Consider the following 22,948-nt stretch of genomic DNA (forward strand, 5'->3'; position numbering starts at 1 on the left):
TTTGTGTGACTGGCAGAGTTTGGACATCCCACCCCAGACGATGCTTTAATCAGGTTATTCTGGAATAGGATGCTTCAGTGCCTTCAACTGAAGGTGCTCCAGTAGCTTAATGTATTTAAAGAGACATAGAAAGAGGGCACTTCTCAGGAGGAGTCTGCACTCAAGAACTGTGCCGCAAAATGAAAGGGAGTTTTTTATCTCCAAGGGTTCAGAGATCTCCTTCTGAGAAAGAAACCATCAGTATTGTCACATTTCTCCTGGCCTAGAAGAATCTAATTCCCCCAGAGAAAGGAAGGATTATCCTTAATTTCACATTTGACAAGAGCTGAGGAACAGAGAGAGGAGATAATCACAAAGCCAGATAAAACAGTACTGCCTTGTGTTCCAAGATGTTTGAGAAATGCTATAGCTCCATTACTTCAGCTAGCCCTAGGGCTTCTCCATGGAGAAGCACATTAATCTGGCTTTGACTTAGAGGTATATGGATCTCTGCTTATTGCTTCATCCTCCTGAAATGCCAAGCCTCAGAAGTGTATGCTTTGTGAGAAGAGCAGCTCTGCAGGAAACAGAAGGCTCACAACTGTTTCTTAATTAATCATTACCTGAATTAGGAGGATCTTTTTTAGCACATTTGTCCCTTGTCAGCTTGGTAGTCCAAAATTTTCTGTAAAGAAAATAGAGGGATTTGTTTTGGGAGGGATTGCCAAAGACCCATATAATTTTCAGGTGTGCCATGCAAAGGAACTTTGCCTGGAACTGGGTATGTAGGGAGCTCTTGCCACAGTGCAGTTGCTTTGGCAGAGGTATATACTGAAATTATCACCCAAATATTTGCCCCACAATTGCATGATAATTTTTTGTCTTGTCACTCGTGACCATTGAGCTGTTTTTGGAGCCACGCTATCAGTGGCATTGCAGGAGTAATTGGAGATAAATTAACCCTTTGGAGAAGAGACTGCTTTTAATCTACATTGTTTCTGTGTCTGGGTTTACAAGTCCTCCACAGATACTTATGTCAGAAGGAGTGACAGGAGCAAAAGAATTGGGAGCAAACAGCCAGTCTGGGGTGTGTGAAGGGTTCCTTAGGCCATGATAGTAGGCATTGATAGTTGTTGCTTCTCTATGAGCTGATACTTCAATTTCTTTCTTCTAGGTGAGGAAGTGAAAAACCCTCAGAAGGCCATTCCTATTGGCATCGTGGCATCTCTGCTCATCTGCTTTGTGGCTTATTTTGGTGTGTCAGCTGCCCTGACACTCATGATGCCTTACTACCAGCTGGATACCAACAGCCCATTACCCAATGCCTTTAAGTATGTAGGTTGGGATGGAGCCAATTATGCAGTGGCAGTTGGTTCCCTATGTGCACTTTCTACGAGGTGAGACACTGCTTTTCCTTGGTGTATCTTTCACAGCAAATGCTTATCTCCACCTTCTTAACAAAATGCTGCATGCTGGGGCTGTGTAGTGGCCCAACTTGTTTGCCTTTGTCATGTTCCCCTGTGTCATTACTAGAAGAGCTAGGATCAGGGGCAAAACGTAGAGCTTCTGACTTCAAAAAGGCCATGATTTCACCCTGTGTTAAATTTCAGGGATGTGCGTTACCAATGTCACTTCAGAAACTCCTGTCTTAGCAGCAAACCCAGCAGGTGCATCTCTGGAATATGAATCTAGAATCAGTGAGTCATGAAGGCAGCTTTGTAAGGCAAACACAGTTTGCTTGCAAGACATCCTGGCCTGCTGGGATGAAACATGTTGGGTAGTGCAGGGGGCATCTTCTGGAGCATGTGGGGCTTACCACAATCTGACTGCAGGTTGCCTCTAGGACAGCCATCTGGCCAAGAGGCAGAGCAGGCTGGATGCAGAGTATGTCATGTTCTTATGCACTGTGGAGCCCTTTTTCAGATCGATTTAGGCATGTGCAATTAGATGAGCAACTCATAGAGGCTCATAGAAGTTAGGGTATTTTGCCAACTGAGTATCAGGCTGCTTTTATGCCCCATGGCTAAGTTTAGATATCCAAAGTCGTGGAGCTGTAATTTGGTTTCCAGCTACTAGTAAGGTGGGTGTTCAGAGGGAGCCTTGTAAAAAAGCTGAAGTGATTGAGAGCCACCTGTTTCAGTTTGTACTGCCATAAACTTGATCACTTTTTTGTGCTTGTGCTCTGATGGAGGTGTTCTAAGCATTTCCCCCTTATTTGTTTTTAGTCTCCTTGGCTCCATGTTTCCAATGCCTCGAATAATTTATGCTATGGCAGAAGATGGACTTCTCTTCAAATTTTTGGCAAAAGTCAGTGAGAAGAGGAAAACTCCAATAATTGCAACAGTGACATCAGGAGCCGTTGCAGGTAACATCCTGAGACTTGCATGCATGAATGGAGCAGAGACATAATCTCATTCTAGGAGCAGATAAGTCTTCCTGATGCTAGCCCACTTATTAATCGGATATATTGCACAGCATGATTTCCCAGAGCATGTCCCAGGTTTCCAAAGCCTGGGAGAGCAAGAGCAGGGTGAGTGTGAATAGCTCGCTGCGTGTCTGTGCTTCTTGCTCAGAGCTCATTGCTTATATCCTGTTTCGTGCCAAGAACTGCCTTCATCCACTCCCTGGGTGCTCTGTCGGCTTTACAAATAATTAACCCCCTGCAGTGGCAGCCAGCTGTGCCTCAGGATCCCTGTGGCCATCGGCCCAGCTTGGCTGCAGGCCCTGTGCACTGTGTGTCTGTAGGTAGATGCTCAGTGGAAGACACCAGAGCAGCTGGAGACAAGCAGATGGACCCTGTGGCACAGGCATTTGTTAATCAGTTTGTCACAGCTGGTCATAGTCCTGTCCTCTCCTTCCCTCTATCCCAAGAATAGGGGAATTAAACCTCACAGACAACAAAGATGGGTGGCTTATCCTCTTCTCACAGCTGCCCCCCCTTCCTCACAGTGCCTTGCAAACAGAAGGGTGTTGCTACTTTCTCTTTACTCTCTGCCATCCAAATCTGGTGTAGAATGTGCCACTTTTGAGGCCTTGTTGCCCAACCGTTACGATGAGCTCCACGCTGTGGTGAAACAGCTCAGCCTTCTGCAGCTGCATCCTGGGACCCTGCAGAGTTTCTCATACAGCTGCTTCTCTGCCACCTTTATTTTCAGGGAGCCTTGAGCCCAAAGTGGGAAATAAAGAGCCAGAGAAAGAAAGGGATTTGGTTTGCCTTCTCTTCAGATTACCATATTACGGTTTATAGCTTGCAGGACCAAAGTGCTGCAGGTATGGGGAGCATTTAAAGCTTGAGAGTTAGCATTGCTTTGGTTGTTAAGTTTGAGGCAGTGCATTAAAGACAGACTGGGTCAGTCTCAGCTTTGAAACCCTTTATACAAAGGTCTGTACAAAAAGGAGTGAGAGTATGAAAGCAAAATAATCTGTAAGAGATGGTAGGCTGTATGGTCTCATGGATGTTACAGCTACAATTAGGGATTCAGTCAGAGAGGCTGTGGCTTAAACACTTGCTCACTGTTCGTGGTTAGAGGTGAGTGTCTCTCCAGCTTCACTTCTCTTACAGGTATATCATATGATGGCCTTGCACTAGCATATCCATATATGTATAACAGGCTGGTGGTCAACTGTAATAAATGGTTCCTTTGCTTCCAGTTTGTGAGACTGTGCTGTGCATCCCGTGAGGCTCAGGGAGTTACAAGGCCATTGGCATTCAATGAATCTTTCCTGTCCCCATATCAGTATGACCTGGGCTCCCTGGGTTTCCCTTGCCAGGTCCTGAGCAACAGTCACATTTGTGCTGTGTTGTCATTAATGCTTCAGTGCATATTCTGCTGCGTTGGTGTTTTCTTCTCTTTCACCTTCCTCTCCTCCCACAGCTATTATGGCCTTTCTCTTCGACTTGAAAGACCTTGTGGATCTCATGTCTATTGGGACCCTCCTGGCTTACTCGTTGGTGGCAGCCTGCGTATTGGTATTGAGGTATGGATGTAGAAATAGCCTCACACGGGCAAAAATCCACACTCTGCAATTGGATGCCCTCTTTGTTTCTATAGACCCAGTGAAACCGAACTCTGGCTAAGAGTGTGAAAGAAAGGCTCATTTCTTCAGGGTCACGGGGAATTGTACTAGTTGGAGGTGCAGGAGCATCCTCTGAGCTTGGTTAGCTCCTTGTCCATGCCACCGTAGCAGCAGTCAGACCCTGAATGTGGTAGGAGATGTGCTTGTGGGCAGGAGTGACAGATGAGTGGTCCAGGATGTCTGCTTCATTGTTACACTTGTTCCTACTGGGGTTACAGTTTCAGGCTGTCTTTTGAAAGGGAATTAATGAGCAAATAGGCTGTTGAAAGGTGTCTCTGTCAGCTCAGGCATACTATGATGAGAGCATTGGAAGGAGCTGTTGTGAGTAGCTTGTCCTTGGACATCTGGCTCCATTTTGGTGTCTGAAGAAAAGAACCAGCTTATGATCAGCTGCATGATGTTCCTGTACTGTTTTCTGAGGCCCTAAAGTAAGAGTTCAGCTGCACACACCTCAGCACTAAGGCAAGATATGGCTGTATTGCTTGTGAGTTTTACCTTTGGTCTGCATCCTTGAGAAAGTCAACAAGGACACCCTTCAGTCAGCAGTGAAGTTGCTGCATTTTGTGCCAGGAAGTAAAGTAGTCACAGGAAGGTCTAGCATCAGCAGTGAAGCTGAGCAGGTTTTTGCAGGATCGGTGACTCAGTGCATGTCTATTAAACGAGCTGAACTCCTATAGCTTCCCCAGAATAAGATGAAGATAGAGTATCTTAATTGCTTGGCACCTCACGGACAACAGCACTCTACCCAGGAGGATTGGGTTTTGAAGATGTTGCTGAAAAATATCTTTACGTGTTCAATGAGTTATTCAGAGTCTAGTGAATGCTTTTTACCTGTTCACAGCAAATGCACTGAACTGAGCACAGGTTTCAGCTGATGAAGGGTCAGCACTGTATTTTAATACCATTGCTCTGCCCGTGCCATCCACCATGCCCCTCTGTACAGAGCCAGAGGATTTTCCTTGCCCTTCATACCTTCCCTTTGGTTTCCTGGCTTCCTCTTCTCCATATAGTTATAAATGGCTTCTTAATTTGCTTCTGCAAACTGCACTCCCTATGATATGGCCCTTTCCCCATCATACATTTGTGGAGCTGACAGACAGCCTTGTAGCAGCCCAGGCAGCTCATTTAGCTGCCTTTTGAGGGAACAACTAAATTGCTTCCAAAGCTGTAGGGTGCTGTGATTAATACCCTGCTGTGGCTGGACCCAAGGATTTCACTGCATTTCACAATTCACATGTCACAAAGGGTCTCATTGTCAGCATATCCCCATAGGGCTGATCTTAAAGGGTCTGTCTGGAAAAATGGCCTTTTCCTTAGGCTTGTAGCTGAGAATCTCCTGCAAAACCTTATTATAAAGAAAGTTGATACCAGAATAATGTTTTTTTCTGTATGGAGCCATGTGGTTGTGCCTCGTTGAATGAAGTGTTATCCACATATGCAACAAAAAAGGACAGTTCTCTGCTTACTTTTTCCTTCATTATGAAGCAGTAGATGGCAGTAGCAGAAGAGGCTGATACAGAAGAGATCAGGGCACAAGGAATGTCACTGTGTGATCAGCAGCTGCTAGAGTGTGATATCTGCTGAGCTGTTAGTTCAGTTGCTTCCACACCAAGACACGAGGGCTTAACAGCCACAGATAACCCCATAGGCTGATTATGGCCACGTAGTTGTTCTCCTGCCAATTGCTTCTCCAGTCCTCACTGCTCCTACCCAATAATATTCTGGTGGTCTGGATCGTAGGGTTTCTGGCAGGAAATACTGTCCATCTTAAAACATAGGCATTGCAGCCAAGCTTTGGGTGATTATAGCTGATCAGATTTGCTCACATAATTGTTCTTTTTAAATCCAGATAAAGTCTTTGTTATTCCTCAGATTTTCCCCTGAAATACAAGGCTGTAGGCATTATGTTTGCATGTTCAGATGCTAGAAGGATCTCGGGTACAGTCAGTGTTCTGTGTGGTACTCTGCACCAAACCAATAAGCTCTTTGTTTCACTTCTCTTATCCTAGGTATCAGCCAGAGCAGCCTAATCTGGCATACCAGATGGCTCGAACCACAGAGGAGGCAGATAACAATGAGTCTGTGAGCACGAGTGAGTCTCAGACTGGGTTTCTGCCAGAGGAAGAGGAGAAATGTTCCCTCAAAGCCATAGTTTGTCCCCCAAACTCAGAGCCTTCCAAGTTCTCTGGCTTGGTGGTGAACATCTCCACCTGCATCATTGGTAAGTACGAGGCAGTGTGGCTGTGGGGCAGTGAGACAGCTAGTATATCCTTGTGCTCACCGTAGTGGGAAATCTTACGTCCGTGCTTCTAAGGATTGCTTGCAATTTCAGTGAGATCTGAGGATCTCCAGGTTCAGATGAAGACATCAGAAGAAATACACAGATTATGTGTATGAGGCTGTAGAGGGGGAAAGGTATTTGTATTTTCTTGCTTTACAGTTTCGTTTGCTGTACTTTCAGGTTTTGCTTTGCCTGCTTGTGGGGTTTACTTTTCCTCTTGCTTAAAATAAAATAAAGCATTGTTAAGCTTTTGGTGTCTGTTCACAGGTTTCCTTATTGTGGGCAGCTGTGTCTTGACCGCCCTTGAGCCAAGCACGGTGATAAAGGCAGTATGGATTATTGCTGCAATCCTTGTTTTCATTATCAGCTTCATTGTATGGAAACAGCCTGAAAGCAAAACTAAGCTTTCCTTTAAGGTGAGTGTCCTGGGAGGTGAAGAAATAAAAAATAAAAGAGGTGGTTGGAGAAGGAAATGCACATTGACTGTATCAGGAGGGACTTGGCCAAATGATCACACAGAGAAGATAAGCATAAAGGTGTATCCAGCAGCACCCAATAATAAGCAAGTTCAGCATAGAAAGTGGGGCTGAAGGAGTTAGCCAAGAGCTGGAGGATGGAATTAGGAGAGGAAGTCTCTCTCTTTAACAGAATTGAGTAAGAGGAACTCTTGGCATTTTCGTGCCTTGCTCAAGCTCACTATCCTTTATATTGACAAATACAGATCATTTTTCAGTGTATTCCTGCAGGTCGTGTTTCATCATATTGATTGCAGGCTATTTCTCCAATTTATAAAGACTGTTGGTATTTCAAATCCTTTCCTCTGAAGTGCTCTCATTTTGACTGCTCTTATAGTCTGCAGCTTATCTTGGGTTTGTGGTCCCAAAAGTGGGAACAGAAGTGTGCAGGAACAGAAAACTTAAGAACTGCTGTCTGAGCTGTATATTCTGAACTTACTTCTGAGGATCTCTTTGCTCGACACTCAGGATATTTTATCTCCCTTTTTCTTCCCCCCCCCCCCAGGCACTCCTCTGTCCAAAGGAAAAAATACAATTAGACCTGTCAGTGCTAAATCTGTAATGGCCGTTTCTTATCTCCTTGTTGTCTTTCAGGCATTTACAGCCTGACTGCTTAGTGATTTTTCTCCAGAGTCTCTCTGGAAATCCAAGGCTGGCTGGTTTGTTTCCCAGTTGTTATCCTCTATTTCTTTTTAATAGGTAATCTGTCTTTCTTCCCCAGATTCTGGAGACCTTCCAGGTCTACCAAGAGCTCTCAAAAAGCCTACTAATGGTTTAAAGGTCATTCTGCAGCCTTTAGGCACATATCTCACCATCCTAAGGAGATGTCATTTATCCCTGCTATCTGATAATGCCTGATTTAGGAAAATATTCCTCTGTTTTCTAACTTGTGTGCCCACCTCCTTCTTAATGATGTGGATGGCTGGTCACCAACAGTTGAGGTGATGGTAGCAGCAGCCATCATGGCCCGTCTAGCAAGGGATGCAACGTTCTTGCCTGCCCACTGCTCTGCCTTGCAGATGTAATGTATCCCTCTTGCAATTTCAGGTACCTCTTCTGCCCCTTCTTCCTATCGTGAGTATTTTTGTGAATGTTTACCTCATGATGCAGCTAGACATCGGCACGTGGATACGGTTTGCAGTCTGGATGCTCATAGGTGAGTTCGAAAGAGAAGAAAAATGTATGTGCTCAAAGTTTTGAGACTTTTTTAACTATACATTTGCTGTAGCATTCCAGGAAGGGATTTCACACTCCTTTAATTGTCGGGTGACCTCTCTGACTTCATTGAAGCCATTTAGGCAGTGTATCTCTAGTGTGTGTTTGTTTTAATTGTTCTGAACCTGGCAAAAGGCAAAAGCCATGCTCTAGATAGCTTATGTTTTTGCCCAGGTCTCATATTCATGGTTCCTCATTCCCTTTTTCATCCCGATTTACCTATGAACGTTAGCACTTTGCCAGATAGTTCTGGCCTCAGGACATCTTAGTGCTAAACCAGCACTGCCTTGTGCAGCGCCAGACAAAAATTCATCCAAAATTGGAACCTACTGTGCAAACCTCTGGACTGCCAGGGCTTTTTTGTTTCTTTAATGTGAAAAGTCCTCCCTGTGCCTTCTTTTAAGATATCACTGGGTATCAAAACAAGCTGAAGAGGAGAGATGTGTGTCACCATGTGAAGAATCCATGTATTAAAAGAAAGAGCAGTAGGATGTCTGTGAGCCAGCACAAGCAGGGTGTGCAGAGGAGCAATCTTTGTGTTGGCACTTTTACTTTCTCATTTGTTTTTTGTTCCAAGTGCTGGTTTTATAACCTGGGTTAAACCTAGATTTCTAAGACAGGCGGTGATGTGATCTGCCAAGATGCAGACTGTCAGGAGGGCTGTAACCTGCATCTGCGACCTGTGCCTGCAGGTGTGAGCAGTGATGTCTGTCCCCTTACAGAGCTAACTTCCCTCTCTCCCTTGGCTCCTGCAGGCTTTGTCATCTACTTTTCCTACGGCATATGGCACAGCGTGGAAGCTGCATACGCAGCATCAGCAGACACAGAGAGAAGCATGGACACTCCCTCAGACAGCTGCAAATGACCACGTGTGTAGCTCATGGGCGACTGGGGACCGCTGCGGCGAAAGCAGCTGTGCCGTGGGGCTCCTGAAGTGTTGCATCTGGTTAATCAGTCCTGCAGCAAGAAAGAAGAGCGGTGTGGGACTCCCCAGGCCTGTTGCTGCAGCTTGTAGTTTGCTTAGTAGCGCAGTTAAAAGGGATCACAAGGAAAAAAAAGCTGCTCCCAGCAATGCTGTCAGCTGGTCTGGGGCCATGCACTCTCCCCTCCTTCCTCCTGTTGTTTTGTTTTGTTTTGTTTTTCAATGTCTAGAAAGAAAACTGCTTCTGTGTGCCAGTTACCCTGAAATGCTGCTATGAAACCAGGCCTCACAGAGGTCCTTCTTTCGGTAGCCCTGGAAATGACCTCCCCAGAGATATTCTACCTGATATACACAGAGCACATCTGCAGTGCTATTGTCACGCTTAGACCAGACCCTTCCTTCACCTCATGTGAGCTGTACCACGTATGTACGTACAAAGAAAAGGCTCTCAGCAAACATGAGCATTCACCTTGTTAAGAAAGCACCTGCAAGATTTATGTTCTTCAGAGCAACAGGCTTCATAGTTTTTATTGCATTTTTCTTTTAACTTGGTATCCATGTACTTCATACACACTGCCACTGTGAAGTGCTGGGAGGTTTATGGCCGCTACTTGTTGGTTGGTCACTTGGCAGTGTGCAGATAACACCAATGGATGTTTCTGCTAACTTCAGGCTCAGCAGAGGGATTTGGGGTTTAGTCATAGAAATATCTGGCGCAAGTACTTGAATGTCTTTAATGGCACAGGTGTCTCCAAGGAGCCTTCTACCTCTTCACGTCAGAGCTGACCAGCAGTGGGGCTGAACTGGTGAGGTGGCAGAAGTGCTCTTGAGCCCAGCTCTGAAAATGTGGTTGGTTGGGAAGTTAGAGGAGCTGCCCCAGCGTGGGCTGTTTGAATAGCAGAGTGAAGCATTTGGCTGTGAGCGTTTGGCACCAGGGCGAAGTGTGTTTCTGTCCCTGGAAGGAGGAACATAGAAGAGACTCAAGAATGTTGTAGGGTCTTCTTCTTCCCAGTGCTCCCATCAGAGCAGGGGGCCACACAGCCACTCAATAGGGGCTGGCTTATTATGGATGGGCCTTCGAGCAAACAAGGTCTTGTACAAGATGTCCTTGCCCAGCCCAAGCCATTCTGTGATTCTGAGAAGTTCAGACCAAAGTCTGTGTTGAGTTGGGAACACAGACATGGCCTTAGCTTTGCTGAAAGGCAATTTTAGAGAAGATTCTCTCAAGTATCTCCCAAGGCAAATTCACTGCCCTGAAAGCAGCTTGTGGAAGCATCCAGAAGGTGAGTTGTGCCCACACAACACCATCACTTAAATGCTCTGAATAACAAGAGCCAAGCAGATACTGCAGAAATCCTCTCTCCTAACTTGTGTGGGGGCTGCCCCAGGTGTCCTCCACGCTGCTGCCTCCCACACCTGGGGCTGTTGCTCTGTTGGCCATAATAACTCCTGCTGCTGAAGGGAAGGATGCCTGTCCCCAGCATAGTGGTGGGGACCGAGGAGCAGACTCCATACAGCTTAGCCAGCGACTCAGCAGGAGCCTGGTGCAGCAGAAGGGGGAACCAGACCATCTCCTTCAGTCATATTGTGCTGGGTCATGTCTTGCAGCCCTTCAGCTTGCTAGGAGTTCCAGTCTTGGCCTTCTGGCACACTGGGAAGCTTCTCTCAGGGCTGGAGCTGGATGGAGGGAACGTGCTCTGTGTGTTGCTGTCTGGGTGTATTTTCAGGGTGCTTTCAGGCTGGCAGATGGCCTTGACCATCTGCCAATCCTTTTTGCCTTGCGCACATATGAAGTCTTACTGAAGCAGGGAGAGAAGAGTATGAAAATTAAACCCCAGGAGGCTGAGATCTATTTTGATGTAACCAACCTCTGTGTGTGCCACAACCTCCTGGAAAGCACTGCGGGTGTGATAGGATTTGGAAACAACGGGAACTCAGAGGGTGTGCAAGTTTCCCACTGTACCAAAAGTGGAAGGAGCCTTTTTTGCTGCCTGGGGTACCAGCTCAGAGCAATGCAGGTGTTCAGCATTGACGACGTGAGGATGGATTCTGATAGAAGTGTATTTCCAAAGAAAATTATCTACAAATATGCAGATTTTTTTGATCTATTTTTGTTTATATGTAAATGTTAACTTATTTTTGTTGTCTTCTTAGGGATCTGTTCTGGTATTTATATCCCGTAACTTTATATCAGCTTTTGTGGCCTACAATATCAGCACTTAGGAGAAAGGGGGAACCTGGATCCGGCTCATTTTCCTGTCATTTCCTTTTCTCCCAGAAGGTTCCATAGGAAAATCCTTCCTTTTGGCCACACTTTGTGTTGTTATGATGTGCCATGCCCTGTACCATGCCCTGTGCCAGGCTGTGTGTGGGGACGCAATGATTTGCTCACTGCTGCCTGCTCTGCCCTGCCCTCATTGCTGCATCCCTGCCCCGCTTGGATTTGCAAGCCGAAAGGTGGAATTTTGGCTGCCTGTTTCTGGGGTGATGTTTTCAAATGGGTGATTTATTATTATTATTATTATTGTTTTTAATTTTCATTGAATTTTTTTTGTTGGTCTCTGCATCCCTGCTGATGTCTGCATGTCCCACAGGTCACCCCGGGTATCTCTGGGTACATGCATCTGCTGCTATCACCTCGCTCTTGTGAACAAGACTCCTCTCCTCCATTGAGCTCATCTTTGTAAATAGTTCAGCGATTATTTTGCTTTATGGTTATGTTTTGGACAGGGGGATTCTGCAAGATGGAAGGGTGGGAACAGAGAAGTGCTGCCTTTGCTTGGTGCCAGAGCAGACCCTTTTGTGTCAGTGTGATGACTCTGCCCGTGGGGCGGCCTCAGGTTGGTCAGCCTGGAGAGGAGCTCACTGGAGAGGAGCCACCAGCACATGGCCGGGCAGCCTTTCTCAAAGGCAAACTGCTGTTACAGCAGTGCCTTTCTCACCACAAAGGCAATTTGGTGTAAGAATCGTGACTAGCTTTTACATCCTTTCTTACAAACATCATTCTTTGGTTGCTGAAAATTGTTGCCAGGTGGTTTCTGGCTTCATTTCTTACTTTTCTGATCCCGTGGGGTGCAGTTCACCATCCTCTTGCATGGCTGTGTGGGGGTCACCCAGCCCTGTTGTGGGACAGGGAGCAGAGCCTCGAGCCTTGTGGCTGTGCAAGGGCAGGGTTTTGCAAGGGGGGGGCTCTGAACATGGGCGCTCAGCGGTGCCAAACCAAACCCCTGTGGCAGTGGGCAGTGCCGTGGGCTCCCTCCATTCCCATTGACCTGGAGACAAAGCAGTGTTAGGGGGAATCATATCTTGTGAGATCAACTCCTTTAGTGGTGCTGTTTTCCACTGGGATCTCTCAAATTCCATCCCTAGGAGACCACCCACAAATGAGCACTGCAATCATCTGCCCAACATGCATCTCCACCCCATCCCTGCTCATGGGACCGTTCCCTCTCTGTGTCTGAGCCCCCACCCCTGCAGGGCATGGAGGGCGGCACCTCCTGGGATGCTCTCAGGGAATTTGCCCCCAGGCCGAGCCGTGCCCTCAAATGCTCCACAGAGCAACAGTGAGCGCGGCCAGCAAAGAGACTTTACGGACTGAAGCCATGGAAGAGTCTGTACAGTGTTTATTTTTTAACTGTTAAGCGAAATGTATATACCTTTCTGTTGACGGTCTATTTTCCTAGTGGTTTCTCAGAGTTTCTTACAGGCGTGTTAAATAGTTTCGATGCTTGTTCTGCAAACAGATCTGTTTTTCTATCTTTTTTTAACCTTTCTTTCACTTGGGTTTCTTTCTTCCATGTCCATGCAATGCTTGATGAAGCCTTGAACCTTCCCTCCTCCTACCCCCTTTATGCTTGTGCACAGCTCCCTTTTGTCCTGGTGCCACTGTAAAATCCTTCACCACCAAATGAAGCTTTTGGCAATTCATTTCTCATTAAGTGGTACAGCATTAAAGCATTGCTCTTGCTACTCCAATAAATGCTGCCCGTTGTTTGCCCTTATTATTGAGCCCGCCTCCCTCCTCCAGATACCTGCAGTGCCTGCAGGCTGTCCCCAGCTGCACAGGAGGGCACTGCCCTGGGGTGCAGCTCCTGGTGCTGCCACGTTGTGTGGTTGCTCCAGGAAATAGGGGCTGTGCACTGTGCACAATCTGCCTGGGGGCTGCCAGGGATGAGCCCACGGGGCAGCACTGCAGTCCCCAGTGGGGCACTGTGCTCTTAACCCCTGCTGCATCGGGGGGATGCCAGGGAGAGCCCCAGCTCAGTGTCCTCATACCCCGGAGATGCCTGGGGGCTAAAGGCGCCTCAGACCAGATGCCTGAGAAGTGCCCTCACCCAGGACATGCTGCACCAGTGTCTGCATGTCTGTGTACACAGAAAACATAGCGGGACAGCCCAGTTTCTATGCGCCCACTCGCGCTGTGTGCTGGCGCGTGTATTTATTATCAGGAATATATTATACTTATCTGTACATCGGAAACGAAATAATACAAACTTCCTGTACTCATTAGCCACAGAGTGAACCGGACCGTGGGACTCCTGCTGTGTGGGAACTGTACAGGGGCTCCTCGGCGTGTCCATGGGACACAAGCCATCAGTGCAGAGACGGAACATACCTGATTTGCACCCATTAGTGTCAGCTTTCCTCCCCACCACCATCACTGTGCAGAGCCCTGCAGTGGGATGCACCAAGGCCTCAGTGCTCAGTCTCCAAACGTTTGGTAAGTCCAAGCTGCTGCCTGAGGGATGAGGGGTGAGTGGCCCCCTGCTCTGCCCCCTTGGTCCCTATGGGGTGGACCAGGCACCTGCAGGTGCCCTGTCCCCAAGGGAGATGTACCATCGCCACTGAGCCGGGGAGCCAGCACTGGGGCCAGCCTGTGGTGGGCATCCATGGCAAGTGCTTCCTCCTCCTCACCATGAAATGTACAGCCTGACCCCTCCCTGGAGATGAGAAGGAAGAGCAAGAAAAAGGAATGATTTCTGGGGGATGGAAGTCCCTGTTTCTGGGCTCAGGAGGTACCTGTGACATCCCCCTAGGGAGGGTTTGCTGGACCTGGGCACCTCCTCACCAGGCTCTGAGCTTTGCCAGTGATTTGGAGGTTGTACCAAGGAAGCATTCAGCGATGGGCAGGGTTGGGAGGCAGCAATTCAATGGGAAAAGGGGTTGGCGATGACACCAAGTGATGGCAGAACTAGGGCTGGTCCTGGTTTTCCCAGCATTGAAGCCCCACTCCTAATTCACTGCTGGAAGCAACTACTGAATATGAATTTAATTAAAAAATGGGAGTAGGAAAGCACCAGAAATAGAGCAGAACAATGAAGAAATGAACAAGGCCGGGCTTTGGGCAGCCCATCCCAGGCCGATAATATGCTCTGGTGTGTTCAACGTGGGGAAGTTGAGGTTAGATCATTATAACAGTTCTGGCTTTGTCATGTCATCCCATCAGAACCGCATTGGCAGACTGAAGTACAACAGTGCACAACAGTGTGAAACGTGGGTAGATATGGAAGGGAACATTCTGACCTCTTCTGTGCCCATGCAGCCCTCTGTATCACGCCTGGTGTTCCAGCAGGTGCTCACCAGCTCAGCCTAACGCCGGGCCAGCAAAGGTCTGAACACAAAGAGTTGGTTTTCTTCTCCTTGCTCATGGGACCTGAAACATGTCAACCTGAACAGGACCCCGCACCCAGAGGTTTTGACTTTCAAAACTAGGTCGAGGGGAAGCGAGATAAAAGCAATCTAGGGCTAAAGAGTCTAAAATTGAAACACAACACCCAGTAACCTCTATCATATTGACTAAAACTCTTGGGTTTCTCTTCTCTATCCTATCCCCGCTTGCTTACAACATCAACACTAAGAGCTAAAAGCAGTGGATGGTTTGCATTTCTCATCTGGTGCTCAATGCAAGGGAGATGATGATGTTCTGGAGGCAGTTCTGTCTCAGAATGCCCAAGTCGCTGGTGTTCACGTTAAGGATTGTACCACTCGGTGGTCACTTGGAAGGCGCTTCTGTTTCTGTGGGGCTTCCTTCTGGTTCGGGTATAAACGCTCCTGGGAGGAAATGCGTTTTGTTTTGATAACAAGTCTTAGGCACGAGTTAGAAAACCGCTGACTGTCATGAAAATAGATCAGCACTTCGTAGTATCCAAGAGTATAAAAAAATGCGATTCAGAATGTCTTCGACTACATACATATGTGTGTGCGTCTGTATATAGGTATAAAGGTACAGTACATACAGGTATATAAACACTGACACATATACAGAGATATTCACAACTGGAACTCTATTTGAGACTAACCTGAAGTACTGCAGCAGCAGTCCACCCCGATGAACCTGTGATATAGTGTTTTCCAACTGCTGGCTCTAACCACAGTGAAATCAGTACTAAGCTAAACCTTTTGCTCTCCTACCTTTCTGCTATCCTAACTTATCACTATCCTCTCTGCTACTGTAATGAACGTGTCAAAACCATGAGCTCCTATCTGGGGTCTCTCAGAGAGCCCTGCTTAGTGTGAAGCTATGCAGCCAGGGAGCATGCTTGCAGCCACGAGTTCTGGCGCCTGCTGATGGTGGTACGTCCTTGGGTGTGAGGTTCAGCAGCTGGAAACATGCCCGTGGCAGAGGGTCGTGATGGATCACCGCCGCACAGTTCTGGCTTTGGCTGACGAGGAGTTCCCTGAAGAGCAGCGATAAAATGGTGTGGATGATGCCGGGGGGGATTTCACGGGGGATTTCATGGTGTCTCCTCCCTGCAGCTTCCAGAGCAGCTCCTCGTTTGTTCTGCTCAGCCGCTTCTTCTCCTCCACTTCTTTCTCCACGTATTCTTGGAGGTTGGCGTTCTCCTCCGACAGTTGCCTGGGGAGGGAAGCCAGACAGCATATGAGGCTCACCAGGGTGGAGGAGGCACAGAAGCACAAGAGGCAGTGCAGCAGGAGGCCACCTACCTCCTACCACACCACCCTACCTCATCCCCAGGGCTGCAGCTGGGACACAGCTGTCCAGGTACTTGGCTTGGGGATGTGTGTACACCCAGAGGCTTCAGGCATCCTCTATCTGCTCAGGGCTGCGTTGGTTTCAGCCCCGAGAGCACTGAAGCTTCTTGGATCATCATCTCCCCCCATTCAGCATGTGAGGATGCAAGGGCCCATCACAGTGCTGTACCCATTTGCAGAATCTGTTCGCTGGTGCAGCAGTTCCTACCTGGAATTGTGCCCCTTAGCCTCAGAGGTTCCAAACCTGGGCTGGGTGAAGCCCAGGGCCCCAGCTCATTAGACACCTGTGCTTCCCAACCACCTTTGCCCAGAGGCACACCATCACCTCCTTGTTGAGCCTCTCCATCTTCTCCACAGTGGTGGAGAAGGGGGAATGCTGGATTTTAGACATTTTTCTGTGTAATCAAGGGCAAAACTCTGTTGCCAACTCCAGTGGCAGCTGTAACTCTCACCTTTGCTTCTCAACCCTCCCACCAAATCTGGGCCACGAAGAACAGCAATTGTGAGGTGGCAGGGCACAAGCAAAGAGGTGAGTGCCACTGCACCCCTGACTCTTCCACCCACCCAACTTCTGCAGCGTGCAAGGGGAAAGGAGTCTGTGCTCTCTGTGCTCCCTTGTTCAGATGATGCTCTGCTCCATAAATGCCCTGTGAGGCATTTTTTGGGTCTTGACCATCCTCACCCTCCTGATCCTCCATTGCTGTCTGCAGCACCAGAGAAGCCCCTTACAAACCACTGGCTGCTTCAAGGGTGGGATGGAGCAATCTGTGGGCACCAAACCTCATGAGTCTGCTTGCCTCTAGCCCCATGGACCTGGGGCGGTCCAGGAAGATGGTGGGACCTGATGGATATGCAACTTGGCTACGGTCTGGGAGCATCATTTGGTTTCTACATCCCCACTGTGCCTGGGCAGGAGCCTGATCCTGGGGCAATCCAACAGGGGGATTCAGGGCACAGACCTAACCCAATTACCAGGCATCTGAAAAGCTTTTAGAAATAAAAGCTGACACACAAACACAGCCACCCATCGTGTATTTACAGGGTTCTGGCAGTTGAGGATTTCTGCTTCTTTGGCCAAGTTTTCTACAGCAACAGAGCTAAGGTGAATGTGCATGTATGTCTGCTTTTCTCCCCCTCCTCTGTCAATTCTGAACCATTTGCAGAGTCAAAGGATTTAAAGATATGGGCTGGTAGATTTTGGAAAGCTGCTTGCCCAGTAGAGGAGAAAGATCCTATTCACGATCCCACTAGAGAAACAGCTGTGGTGTGAACTCACAGGCCAAGCAGCGTGAGAAAGTCTGCAGGGAGCACAGCCTGGAGGAATAACTCCATAGGAAAGCTTTGCTACACATGGAATTACTTTTTCTTTCACAGTACCCAACAAGACAGGCCATAAAAATTAAACCCAAGGATACACTGCAGCCTTTTCTAACCAGCATTTGCTGAGCAAAAATAAAAGGCTCACCAGCCCAAAAGCAGATGTCTCTGTTGACAAGGAACCTTGTTGCTCCAGTCGGGTTATTAGTGCAAACAACAAAACCAAAGGTAACTGTGCTTGGGTGATGGCAGCATTGTTGGGCTGTCCCAATAAGTGAAACCACTTTTCCTACCCTCACTACTCCCTGGCCAAGATGTTTTGTGGCACTGACAGTGGGATCAGAAGCAACTGGCAACTTAGGACTCGGCAGCATGTCAAAATCATGAATATCTTATAGATATTCATTCATCCCTTTCCTCACATTAAATAAACCCTAATATAAAAATGATTTGTTGATATAACAGGCAGAGCAGGACCGTGCACTTTCAAGAGGAAACATACTTAATTCTTCTCTTTCTGAAATAAATGCCAGCCTTGGGCAGTTCAAACTTGCAGCCCCTGTGTAAGCTCAGATAGAGGACAAGCATTTCATCAAACCTTGTTATGACGGTGTTATGCTCAATCCTGGCTCTGAGTTCTTCATTCTGCTGTTGCAGCACAGTGATTTTTTCTTCCAGGATTAAGTTTTTCTCAGCCTGCAACAAAATAAGGTTATTTTGGTTTTTTTAAGTCCGACCTACTCTATGAAGATTTGTTCTTTATTTGGCCCCAGAGCAACTTCTGAAATCTGAAGATAGATGGAGTTGGGCATCTTGACTGCAGCTGAAGCTTAGAGGAGTGACTCACCCCATTCATTCCAGTGAAGTAGATGTGGCCATCAGCACTTCATTGAATCATAGAATCACAGAACCATTAAGGTTGGAAAAGATCTCTAAGACACTAAGACCACCAAGTCCAAACATCAGCCCATCTCCCCCATGCCCACTGACCACATCCCTCTGCCACATCTCCATGGTTCTCAAAAACCTCCAGGGACAGTGACTCCACCACCTCCCCTGGGCAGCCTCTTGCAACAAAACGACGAGAGGAGGCCAACTCCCACCTCCTCTTCTGCAGACTGAGCAATCCCAGTTCTCTCACCTGCTCCACACCAGACTTATGCTGCAGACCCTTAACAGGTTTTTAGCCCTTCTCTGGAGATGCTCCAGAGCCTCCAAGTCCTTCTTGAAGGGCCCAAAACTGAACACAGTACTTCAGATAGCTGAACACAGCATTGAGGGAGGCAGCATTGAAATAGCCCTTTTTGTTCTAATTGAGGAACAGGAGGGTCCTAGTCTTGGCCAGCACAGCTAAAACATAACCCTGTGCGGTGCCCTTTGGAGCACATCACAGCATCTCTCCATGCTGGCAGTGGCAGCTATAATTAGATGAAATGGATCCCACCCCAAGCACAAGCAGTTTTTACTCAGGACAGTCCAAAGACAGAGTTGGAGGACATCACCAGCAGTGACATTACAACCCAAATGTGGTTCCAGGCATGTACTACAGCCTCAGAGGCTCTGCTTTTCTCAAGTTTTCAGTCTGACATGCTTTATCACCTTAGTTCCTCCTTTCCTCCAGCAGTTTGAATGTTGCTGAATTCAACATTTTCGGAAGAAAACGAGATATCGCAAGGGAACCTTATCTCTGCGTGAGCTTAGTTATTGAATTTCCCAATCTTTTAGAAAGAATCAAAATACTGTGCACTCAGGTTAGCAATAACTCACAGTTTATGGTGGAGGCATCAGTTTTAAGCAGTGATTGCCAACCTGTGCAGGTAGCTGTAAGGGATGCTGCTGACTGGGAGATATTCTGGCTGATACCAGATATTCTGAAACTGATACCACAGTACATTTTGTTAGAACAGATTCTGGCCCCATTTTGAAATGCTTTGAGAGAGGAATCACTGTCACAGGCACCTTCACTGCTCCTCTAACCTCAATGGTTGTAATAAATGGTAGCCGTGCCAACGTAAAGCATAGGAGACCTGCATCTCCTGCCCTCCTGAGTGCAACCTTCACTCTCTATCACCCTTCTCCTAATGCCCTCATTTCCAGCAGACAAGGAACTGAGCCTGCCCTTGTGTTCTCTGAATGTGCCAACTGCCTGCCCAGCTTCAATGTTGTCTCCCAGCCCACCAAATGTGGCCATCCCCACCATGCCCTGTGCCACCACTCGTGGCTCCTGCTGAGTCTCTTCCAGTCTGTGCTGATCTCAGCTGAAATACAGAGCAGGGAGAGAGCTTCAGGACCTCAAGGAAGGTCCACAATCCTGACAGCACATGCTCAGGGAATCATAGGATGGATTAGGTTGGAAGGGACCTTAAAGACCATCCAGTTCCAACCCTTCTGCTGTGCCAAGGGTTGCCAAATGGGCAAGATAATTAATTCTGGCAGGCCATCAGCCTTATCCAACCCTGCTCTGTTCAGGGCACAGCCTTCTCAGGATCCTGTCACCCACTTCACCCTGTGTTTTAAATGCCCATCTGCTTCCTATGAGGCACCCATCTCTCATAGCCTTTGGAGATGCCCCATAGGTGCTCCTGGCGCATATAGAGGCAGATGTTTAAACAGAAAGCAGTCGTGCCCTTGGATCACTGTAGCCTTAAGTGTTTTCCTGTGATAAAGGGCTGTGTGTTGTATGTGGTTAATTAGCAAAAGCAGCTAAATGACTGCTAAATGTTGACTATTTTTCAATATAACTCTACAGTGCATGTTTTCATATGCTTCAGGAGAATATAGGAAGGAGCAAAGTGAACAAATCTCAGCTGCAGGGAGACATTTTCCTCCACATCCACTTATTCAAGCATCTGTTCAGCAAAATAATCATCTGAGTTCTCAAATTTCCCCGTAAATGGAAACAAATCTTGCTGAATGCTGCACTGAACCAGCTGTCCCAGCTCCCCAGCTGAGATAATGCCTCATCCTGTCACCATACTACACACTCACTGTCACTGGAGATTATTTCTCACAAAATGAACTGATGGTGAACCAGAGAGTTCTCCATCAGGGATCCCCACAAGCAAAGGATAAGAAAACAGTGTAGGCTACAGAAAAGCATTGCCTCAGAGAGCTCTCCTAGGGACTGCTAGCTGAATATTGCTAATTCACCAGCAGCAGCAGGACACAAATCACTCAGCTTTCTCTTCTTTGCCCTTCCCACTCCTAAATGGCTCTTGCAGGGTGCTGTACAACATTACGCCCTGGAGGACCACAAAGCTCCCCTTCCATTCTTCCTATGCCCCTCACGTCATAATCTAATGCACAGGCTGAGCAGGTAGCCACGTATAAAAGCAATACAGGCCAAGAGATGTGTGGGAGAAGTCAGAGTATCATGGGTAGGTGAAGGGGTGGGAAAAGATCCTGATTTCTGAGTGAAAATCTGAGATGTTATAGTAGAAGAAGCTACATGCTTGGCTGTGGAAGAGCACAATAGTCATCCATGAACCCCCTTAACTATATCTTTTCCAATTTAAAACACCTTCTGTAACCAAACTTCTACCTCTGTGACATCTTCTCCAAAAGAAAAAATGACAACTCACTTGTTTTTCTAGCTCCATAATCTTCTTCTCCTGCTCATGAATCTGATGGTTCTTCAATTCCAGAACATGTTTTAAGCTCTTCAGATCTTCTACTAAGTGCAGATAAGGAGCTTGCGCAATCTAGGAAATACACCAGCAATTTGTCTGTGTCAGCCATCAGTGTATCTACTGCCATTAGGCAAAGCTTCCCCAGTCTACCCAATGGTTTAGGGCTTGGTGCTTTGAAAGGTCTCACCAGCTGATCTAAACTCTGATATTCTCTCCTGGCACATCCTTTTATCTGGGCAGCCACTGATAGCTTTCTTTTGACCAGCCCTGTTGTTAGAAGGATTCAACCCTACTATGTCCACTCCCTGTCCCCCTCTGTCTTGCTCATGGGACTGTGCTTTGAACATGCTGAAATGACCCAAGTGAAGAAAACTTTTTAGAGAGGCTCATTGCAGGGTTCTTTCATTTCAGATAAATAATTGCAGCAAGCATTCAGTTGCACACTGTAAATTAACAGCTTGGCCCCAGCAGACAGCAATTGAAATACATATTTAATGAACAACTACCTTCAGTTGTTCCTCAGTGTTTTTCTTCAAAGCCTCCTCAAATCGGTCTGCTTTGGCCTTCAGGGACTGGTTCTGGAAGGTGAGGGTGTCTATCTGGTCCTGCAGGGGAGGAGAAATGACCACATCAATATGTCATCAGTCACCCACCCCTCTCACATCCACGCAAGCCAATCTGCACTGTGCAACCACCAGGAGAGCTGACCAAGGCTCAGAAACCACAGCCAGGTGAACTTTTAGTGTAAGGCCACTTGAATGTACACTGGGGTTCTCATAATGAAGTGCCTCGGGGAGGCCTGAGATCCCTGCAATGCCTGCAGCTAGATGACAATGGAAGGCACTGTTCCATTACATGGTGTGCTCTGCACCAACACTTCAGGGTGGGAAATAACAAAATTACTAACCTGGAGCGACAGACGCAGCTTCTCAAAGTTTTCCTTTAGTTGTGTTTTCTCCAGCTCATGAGCATCAGTCAGTTCTGGGGAAGACACACAGACATGACATTGCTAACAGTGCTTACATGATTAAGGGTTTCACTACTAGAAAAGTCACTTCAGACTGATCAATAACCAGAAGTTAAGAAGCAATGTTTAGCCTGCCACCCAATGGTATGAAACTGGTACTCGGTGCTCAATACTCGGCATTCAGTATTACCTTCTCAGCCTATTCTGTGTTTGTGACCCCAACCCAGACCTTAGAGGGTCCTGCCCTCTAAGCATCCCTTCCTGATGACAGCACCAGTGCTGCTCTCCAAGGCTCTGCGCAGTGGCTGCAATACTGCTTGTGGGCACAGGAGGGCATCCCGCACCTACAGCAGGAGCAGGAGCACACTCTGTGGCCTTAATAACTATGCCCAACTTTTATCATCAGAAAATACTAGCGAAAACACATAGATAAGCACATCCTGAAGCAAGGAATAGCTTTAAATCACTGATACTGAGAGCTGTTCAGTGAGCTTTAGCATCCCGAGTGCCTAAGGAGTGGGCTTAGGGACCCAGGATCTTCAGTAAAAGTCTGATGGTGAGTCTGAGGTGGCATCTGAACTCAGTAACCCACAGGGAAAGCCTTGTCTTTGTCCCATAGACCATGCAGACACCCTCAGGTGCAAGCTGAATGCTGTATATGGCTCTCCCTCACCCCCTAGCATGGAAACACAGAATCATGGAGTCACAGAATGGGTTGGGTTAGAAGGGCCCTTACAGCCCACCCAGTTCCAACCTCTTGCCTTGGGTGGAGACATCTCATACCAGATCAGGTGCCGTAGCTTCAAATGCCCCCAGGGATGGGGCACTCACAGCCCTCTAGGCAGTCTATGCAGGGCCTCACTGCCCTCTGAGTGAAAGATTTCCCCCAGCATCTAAACTAAATCTTCTGTCTTTTAGTTTAAAGCCATTCCCCCTTGTCCTATCACAAACCTGGTGGTTCACACAACACAGACCAGCACAGGTTTTCTGTATGAGCTCCTCTGGGGGAAGAAACTCCAGGCCTACACAAATGCACTGTTTTCTGTACTGGAA

The 22,948-nt window shown here is 47.4% G+C and overlaps 2 protein-coding genes across 12 annotated transcripts in view; one reads left to right on the top strand and one right to left on the bottom strand.

Moving 5' to 3' along the window:
• Nucleotides 1-12,968, top strand: part of SLC7A1 (solute carrier family 7 member 1) — a 36,513-nt gene extending 23,545 nt beyond the window's left edge. For all 6 annotated transcript variants that reach the window (XM_032442144.2, XM_015852005.3, XM_015852007.3 and 3 more), the window contains 7 exons: nucleotides 1,154-1,376; nucleotides 2,205-2,344; nucleotides 3,855-3,957; nucleotides 6,066-6,277; nucleotides 6,605-6,753; nucleotides 7,900-8,008; nucleotides 8,823-12,968. In XM_032442144.2, coding sequence (XP_032298035.1) covers nucleotides 1,154-1,376; nucleotides 2,205-2,344; nucleotides 3,855-3,957; nucleotides 6,066-6,277; nucleotides 6,605-6,753; nucleotides 7,900-8,008; nucleotides 8,823-8,932 — 1,046 coding nt within the window. In that variant the 3' untranslated portion in view covers nucleotides 8,933-12,968. The remainder of the gene's footprint in view (nucleotides 1-1,153; nucleotides 1,377-2,204; nucleotides 2,345-3,854; nucleotides 3,958-6,065; nucleotides 6,278-6,604; nucleotides 6,754-7,899; nucleotides 8,009-8,822) is intronic.
• The window catches only part of MTUS2 (microtubule associated scaffold protein 2), a 232,330-nt gene continuing 221,976 nt past the window's right edge, over nucleotides 12,595-22,948 (bottom strand). For all 6 annotated transcript variants that reach the window (XM_015851998.3, XM_015851995.3, XM_085555355.1 and 3 more), the window contains 5 exons: nucleotides 21,836-21,909; nucleotides 21,435-21,533; nucleotides 20,881-21,000; nucleotides 17,898-17,995; nucleotides 12,595-15,845 (listed from right to left, as the gene is read on the bottom strand). In XM_015851998.3, the coding sequence (XP_015707484.2) occupies nucleotides 15,626-15,845; nucleotides 17,898-17,995; nucleotides 20,881-21,000; nucleotides 21,435-21,533; nucleotides 21,836-21,909 (611 nt within the window). In that variant the 3' untranslated portion in view covers nucleotides 12,595-15,625. The remainder of the gene's footprint in view (nucleotides 15,846-17,897; nucleotides 17,996-20,880; nucleotides 21,001-21,434; nucleotides 21,534-21,835; nucleotides 21,910-22,948) is intronic.

The sequence above is a fragment of the Coturnix japonica genome, chromosome 1, assembly GCF_054131305.1.
Source record: "Coturnix japonica strain WE chromosome 1, WE-NBRP24, whole genome shotgun sequence".
NCBI classification, from domain to species: domain Eukaryota; kingdom Metazoa; phylum Chordata; class Aves; order Galliformes; family Phasianidae; genus Coturnix; species Coturnix japonica.